Below are 7,811 nucleotides of genomic sequence, written 5' to 3'. Positions count from 1 at the left end.
GAGTAGTAGAGTGTTTGCGTTTATTAAAGCACATAAATCATGTGCTAGTTAATTTTATTTATCGATTTACGAATAGTGTGGCGCATGTGTTAGCACAAACTTCCTATTTTATGTTAGATTTAAAAAGATTTAGTTTCAGGTGCGGGCTCGTGCCGGCTGTTCTGGTCCTAATTTCCTGATCTGTATTCGTAACCGGCTCGTAACTTTGAGTGACTTATGCGATTTTGAACCGGCCCGATTCGGGTAGAATAATCCCGGATTTTCATACGAGCCTGTCCCGGACGGGCGGTTCAAACCCGCACAAGTGGTCAGCTCTATCGGTGTCACTCCTCCTATTTTTCTTGTTCATGTACCAGAGTTGAAAATGATTTAATGAATGCAAGTACGATTTCCTTAAAAAAATAATTCAATCATGAGATAAATTTTAAAAAATTTAGTGCTCAACGAAGGATCGTTTCTTCGTTTAAATAAAGATAACTTAGTGTCAAAATCATAAAATCTAACTGAAAAAGGATTTTGAAGAGGATTAAAATTGAGAGGCCCGCAAGTTTTAATTTAACCCCTTTTTTCAGTTTAATTATCAAGTTGACCACTATATAATTAGCAAAATTTTAAATTTAACACCAATAATTTCGGGGTCTCAAATTGGCCACTTTCAAACAGCCGGTACTCAAATTTGTCACTTTTCAAGTCGGTCATAAACTAACTAACATCTCAAATTTATCACCAAAAATTAGCATTTTTGTGCGAAAAATGACAAATTTAAAATTCTGAATTAATTGGTGATAAATTTGATATTTTTCTAATTACATAGCGGTAAATTTGATATTTAACCTCTTTTCTTTCCTTCATTGTTTGCGTTAATTAGTTAAGTTTGTTCGAAGTTCGAACCTTGTTTTCTCTAAAACCCTGCAAGCAAAACCCTCAGCTGACATTCTTCAAGAAAATCAAGAAGCTTCAAATAAATGGAAGTTTCTGCTCTACAAAACCCATTTACATGACTCTCTCTTTTAAGCTACTTTTACCACTCCTCTCCAAACCTTTCTCACTCTCTCCTCATTCACTTTCACCTACAATTTTCTACTCTACTGTATCTAACCACTTGATTGACAAAATTACAGCTGCATTTCACCAAGAAAATCCCAAAATCTTGGACCCTTTTTTGACCTCTAAACTTCAAGAAAATCATGTGGGGTCCATTCTTTTTAATCTCCGGACAAAACCCAGTTCAGCAATTAGGTTCTTTGAGTGGTCTGAAAATATTCTAGGGTTTGCTCATAATCTTGATTCTTTTTGTGGGCTTTTACATTTGTTGCTTTCTAATCGATTATTTGATCCCGCTAGGCAGGTGTTTGATAAAATGGCTGTAAAGTTTGGAACTTTTGATTGTTTCGATGCTTTTTACGGAGGTTTGCAGGTTTATAATTCAAATCCTAATACTGTTTTTAGTTTCTTGATTGATAATTATTGTCGAATTAAGATGATTGATATGTCGGTTGAGATTTTTTATCGAATGTCTGCATTGGGTATTTCGGTATCACCATATGCTTTGTGTTCAATGTTGAGTTGTTTGGTAGACTGTAAGGGGGTGGAGGTTATATTAAATGTTTGTCGAGTTGCAAGTAATGGATTAAGAGGTAAACATAATGAACGAATGAATTTGTATGGTTTTGTGATGGGTGGTTTCTTTAATAAAGGAGATGTTGAAATGGGTTTATGTTTTCATAGAGGGATGATGGAGAGCGGGTTCTCGCCTGATATTATTACCTGCAATAAAATTATGAAAGGTGTTTGTAATAATAAGAGTATAGAGGTGGCATGCAAATATTTTACGTCCATAGTAGAGGTAGGTCCTAATCCGAGTTTGATTACGTTTACCACATTGATTAATGCACTCTGTAAGGATTTAAGAATGGAAGAGGCATTTAAGGTTTATAATTATATGACTGTGATGGGTGTTATTCCCGATGTGTTCATCTATAGTATTTTGATTGATGGACTTTTCAGAGTTGGAAAATATGAGGAGGCACATAAATTGCTGATAGTCGCAATAAAACAAGGTATCAAAATGGATCTGGTGCTCTTTAGTTCCGTAATTGATGCCTACATGAAAATTGGAAATGTTAAAAAGGGAATTGATGTATATAATAATATGTTGGAAGAAGGTATTAGACCAAACATTGTTACCTACGGGATTGTTGTAAATGGGTTATGTCTAAATGGTAGGCTTCTTGAGGCTCTTGGTGTCTTTGGCCATATTATGAAATATGGTATTGAGCCATCTCTGATAATTTATAGTAGTCTAATTGATGGCATCTGTAAATTCGGAAACCTAAGAGATAGTCTTGGTTTGTACAGGGATATGGTAAATAATGGACTTACACCTGATGCTTTTATTTATAGTATAGTTATCAATGGTTTTAGCAAACAAAATAGGATAAGTGAAGCAATCAGCTTTTTCTATCAGGCTCTGAAGGTGGGGATAAGGCCTAATGTTTGTACATTTAATTCTTTAATTGATGGTCTCTGTAGATCAAAGAGAATACATGATGCTGTAAAAGTTTACCGCCAGATTGGTCATTATGATATTCATCCAGATGTAGTTACTCACACTGTGCTTACTAAAGGGATATTTGAGGAAGGTAGAGCACTCGAAGCATTAAGTTTTCATTTCCAAGTGCTAAAGAAGGGCTTCTGTCTCGATGTTGTAACATATTGCACCCTCATAAATGGATTTTGTAAGCACAAGAATTTGACTGCTGGGTTGCGGGTGTTTGAGCTCATGCTCAAGGATAATGTCAAACCTGATATTGCAGTACTCAATATTGTACTGAAAATGCTTCTTAAAGAAAATTGTTTGCAAAGAGCAGAGGAGCTATTTAGGCAGGTGTCTGACAATGGTCTCGAGCTTGATATTGTGACCTATAACACAATGATTTGTGGATACTGCTCTTCTAAATTGTTGTTGAAGGGCATTCAACTGTATGAAGAGCTCAAACATAATCACATCAGACCAAATGTTGTGACTTATACCATTCTGATCGATGCATTTTGTAAAGATGGAAATTTAGAAGATGCAGCATCATTATTCTCTACCATGCTTGACAAAGGTTTAGAACCTAATGTCTTCACATACAGTTGTTTAATTGATGGTCATTTTAAATGCCATGATATGAGGAATGCCCTTGATCTTCATGATGAGATGCTGGGTAATAATATATCTCCCAACATTGTGAGCTACAGCATTCTGATTGACGGTCTATGCAAAAGGGGATTGATGGAGGATGCATTACATTTTTTTTATCGCGCCCAGGAGATGCATTTACTGCCTGATATAATAACATATGGAATTTTGATACATGGGTTTTGCAAAGCTGGAAAATTGTCTGATGCCATGATATTTTATGACAAAATGTTGGGAGACGGAATCATTCCTGATAGGTTTATAAAAGGTATACTAGCTAAGTATCATCTGCAAGAAAGTCTGGACGAAGATGTTTGTACTTCTCCAGATACTGTGCGGAAGCCTTCACTATAATTGATCAGTGTTGGTTTTTAATGATGAAATGTTATTATGGTGAATAGACTTTCCACTCCGTAGATTATTAAAAGTGCGTGCACCTTAGTGGTCATTTTTATTATTAGCAAAGTCATATATGTACCCATCTGTATATTGAATGTAACCATTCTTTTGTAAAATGTCTTATTTGTACCAGATCGCGTAAACAAACCTTTTAAACATATTGAACTAATTTGCAAATGGATTCATTTTTTGTCTAGTGCTTTAATCCATTGTGTGATCACATTTCTAGATATGCAGCCAGATTTAGTACCGACTGTTTCAACCCAAATCCACATCCTAATTATGGTTTGCTTGGGTTCGTTATGGCTCAAATGAAACTTAAAATTAAATGTGTGCTGTTATCTGCTACATCCATGACTGCTGCTGTTTTCATTTCCTTTAAATATTTTTTTTAATATATTTTACAATGTAATTGAATCTTCTACCTCGTTAAGCTATATCATGATAATTTTGTGCGGACAAATGCAGTTATAGTTTACCTATCGAAGTGCAGAAGAGATGTGCAACTTAACATGGCAGAAGGTTTTTTATGTACTTGATGCTTCTTTTTTCTGATCAATTTTATAAGTTATACTTTTGGTTTTAAGTATTCTTTCCAGCTGTAGCTATGGTTTCGATATCTGATTATATCCAGCTGATGCCACAAACTAAATGAAAGAAAAAGTTCTTGAGTAGTGTATATTTTGAGATATTATTTATGTGCAATCTAGAAAAAAAAAATCAATCAGATGATTTTGCGACTTTGTCAAGGTAACGCGGCGTGTCTATACCCCAAAGTAGTTATTTCACTATGCGGGATTTGGGATACACCTCATTTCGATTACTGCTGTTTCCGACTATATGTAGATCTTTATATGATTCACTTCTATTTAAGTGGATGGGATAGATATTGAGTATGTGGTGTTATGTGTATACTATGACGGTTTAGAAAAAAATATGATCCTTTGGCTGTAGAATTCTGGGAAGAAGAGCCTTTATGACCTCTGCCAGTGTTGAAATTCTGAGATTACGCTAAGATGAATGTCCAGAGGAGATTTAAGAGTGATTGAAGGAGAAAGTAATTTATATGATCAGGTATGGGATTTCAGATTTAGCTATACTAATCATTTTTATTCTCTATGAAATTATCATCAATGGTTCTGCAAGGAGAATTCAATACTTTCTTAGTGTATATAATAATGTGTTTGAGGTTCATAGAGGTAAGACCTTTACTCTTGTGATTATTTTGCAAGGTTTACTATTTAATTATCCGTATGTTGTTAATGTTATAGCCAAAATTTGGTATAAAAGTTATCTGGGTCAAATCCGGGTCGACATAATTTAATTTGGGCGAACGCCAAGAAAACGGGTTTTCGCGGACGGACGATCAAGGAAGATCGGCCAAGAAAATGAGTTTTCGTTGCTGGGTTGGCACGACGCCAAGCCCTTGGATAGGTTGGCGCGAGCCAAAGCCCTTGGACAAGTTAGGGCGCGCCTCTTAATAAGAGAAATCAAAGGATTGATGACAAGGGCGACGTCAAGAGAAACACTTGGGCGCGTCCTCACTCTCAGTTTGTCACAGAACTTGACTTGAACATGCTGCTTGATGGACTGCTTGGACACTTGGGGAAAAACAATCAATGAACGCTTGGACAATAGAGAAGGCGCTCCCTCCCCTCAGGGAGGGAGGCGCGCCCTCATGATGTAAAGGACCTTCAATGTGCTCTGGAAAGAGCATAGGGCGCGCCCTATGTGGGAAATGGTTTTGGACAGGTTCCAGACATGGCTGCTTGGACAGATTCCGTGGAAGACTCAAGGAAGATGGAGTTAATTATGACTAACGTATTTGATGCAGGTACTCTATTGAAGAACTCCTTCCTGTAGCACATCTACAGGAAAGGCGGTGTCCGTGGTCAAAGACCTCCAGAGGTCTGCCTGGACTGAAGGCCTCCTCCTGTAGTTAATGGGTGTCCTCATTGGGGATGTGGGATGAAATCTGGTGTGTGTTTTAGGAGCTCTGTCTCTGTAGTCAACGGGTGTCCTCGTTGGGATACTTTGGAGTATCCTGCACTTTGCACTCAAAAGTTTGGGATCACTTGTCCTGCAATCTGGTAGGGGCTCCTTATCGGGGGTAAGGATGCGTCCAACATTTGGGGTGAACCATGGCTATACCTGCGTCCGCGGACTAGAGAAACAGCCGGTAGCGTAGGGTTATCCTTGGTCAGGGAGATGCCTTATCCGTGAAGTCTCGAAGCCGCGGACGAGCCTTGGGCCTTTGTGGTTGGGCCTCATCGGCGGACATTCCTAAAGCTAGTAGAAGACGGTTTCCAGTGGGTTTCCTACTGGGCCTCGGGATAAGAAATCTAAACTCATTAGGTATCTTGTTCCCCAAGAACTACGTGGACTTGATTCCCTATAAATATGGATACGTAGGCAAATTGTAAGGGGTCGAAAGCGAGAGCCTTAAGGAGCCATCATTAACCCTAAGTAATCTCAGTCCCCAATAATCACCACCACCAAACACTGTTCATACTTCCCGACAAACACTGTTCATCAGAATCACCGGGTACTGTTCACGTTTCCGATAAAGAACCACCGTCATAGATCTTGTTTCCGGCCACGAACCTCAAATTTTGTTGTTACCAAATTCCTCCATCAACGGTTACCATCAAGAAAATGCAAAGACTTGTACAATTGTACTATAATTCTAAGCCTGCAAGTTGGTCCTTTAGATGCCTGCAAAGATTTCTCTTTTTCTAATGATACAATATGAAGTAAAAAATTGGATTTTATATGTTTTTGCATGGTATAGTGCTTATTTTAAAGAGACGGCTCTGAACTCTATATTCACACCAGGCCAGAGTAGGTCAATGATTCGTTAATTGCCTATATTACTGTATTTGTAGAACTTTGATTAGAAGCTATGAGATGTCTCTCTCAGTTTTTCAAATTAGCTTGGGTTTGGATGTGCATGCAAGTGATAAGAACCTATTCAATCAGCAATTGTTTTTATCAGTCCTAGTCTTTTCACTAAGATGTCAAATTCTACAGAATACATGTTCATATATGTTTGTTGTGAGAGCACATGTCTGCTCTTTAGGAGCCTTACTGCAATTGTTACCACACTGAGAACACCACTTTAGAGGGCTTTATTGGTTTTGCTTAAAGTTCACTTAGCGGATGGTTGAAGAATTTGTACGATCAGAAGATTACCAGTGTCATTCACTGAGATACAATAAATGACCGATGCTGTTGAAATTTAAGACAGAATTTAGGCCATGAATTCTTGTGCTTGAGAGGCTTAGAAGTAGGAGGTTCAATGTATTTCTATATGAGTGTGTGAGAATCAGAGCCTGATGCGTCTTGAAACTGTGCCTGAGAAAATACTAATATATTATTATTTTAATTTTTTAATATGTTAATTGATATATTGACCAGAGCTTATGTATTAATAAGATTTATGTTTGTTACTGGCCTGGGAATCTTCTGCTTTTAGTTGGGAATAATTCCTTGCTCAATGAGACAGTAGGAAACTTCTTTTTGTCAAGTCTTTTGGGTTGAGAAAGGAAGAAAAGCCAACTCTGCATTATAGTAATTTAATTTAGAAATGATAGATAAGAAAATATCACTGTCACTACAAGTGCCGGCACAACCCTGTAGGTTGGAAATTGTAAACATATATGGCTCCAGGATGGAGATCTTCTGGTATTTAGTATTTGATATTATTAACTTGTTGAGTTGACCTTATTGCTTTCATTATTGATATTCCTGAAATTTTGGTCTCACGAACTGCTAAGATCCTTCGAAGTATAAAAAACATTGTGAAATCTACCAGTTGATATTTGTGCATTGGGAAGGTGGATCAGTTCAAACTTAAGTAGTTATCCAGTTAATATAGTTATAGAAGATTATTACCTTTAACAAAATGCTTCTTAAAACTTAATCAGTCATCAAATTCATGTACTTGGCGTTCAGTGAAACAACTTTTTCAAACTAATGCTGGCTTTCAGACAAATTGGTAGTCAAGGATATAACATTTTACATTAATAATTGTTAACATGATCAGGTAGTCATTCAAGAATGTCAAATGCCTTGTGTCATAGACTCGGGCTTATATTAATCTGTGTGTGTGGTGAAAGCACCCTCCCAACAGCTACATATTATATTCATAGATCTACAGGTAGTTGCATAAGTCCTTTTCATGGCTCCTGTCACTCCCCTTTTCTTAATCCAGCTTCTTCAAATAGAT

General features: G+C 37.2%; 1 protein-coding gene across 2 annotated transcripts; it reads left to right on the top strand.

The window, feature by feature from the left end:
* The first annotated feature begins 897 nt into the window (after positions 1-897).
* LOC141664012 (uncharacterized) lies at positions 898-3,754 on the top strand. Of its 2 annotated transcripts, XM_074469871.1 has the most exons (2): positions 898-1,269; positions 1,345-3,754. In XM_074469871.1, exons 1-2 carry the CDS (start codon positions 998-1,000, stop codon positions 3,536-3,538), a joined length of 2,466 nt encoding a protein of 821 aa, XP_074325972.1. In that variant the 5' UTR covers positions 898-997; the 3' UTR covers positions 3,539-3,754. The 2 variants fall into 2 exon arrangements, with proteins under 2 accessions (XP_074325972.1, XP_074325971.1); XM_074469870.1 differs by having other exon boundaries at positions 898-3,754.
* Positions 3,755-7,811: the final 4,057 nt, after the last annotated feature.

Source organism: Apium graveolens, chromosome 6, assembly GCF_009905375.1.
Source record: "Apium graveolens cultivar Ventura chromosome 6, ASM990537v1, whole genome shotgun sequence".
Taxonomy (NCBI): Eukaryota; Viridiplantae; Streptophyta; class Magnoliopsida; order Apiales; family Apiaceae; genus Apium; species Apium graveolens.
Note: the sequence above shows the minus strand (reverse complement) of the source record. Positions and strands in the feature narration are given on the sequence as shown.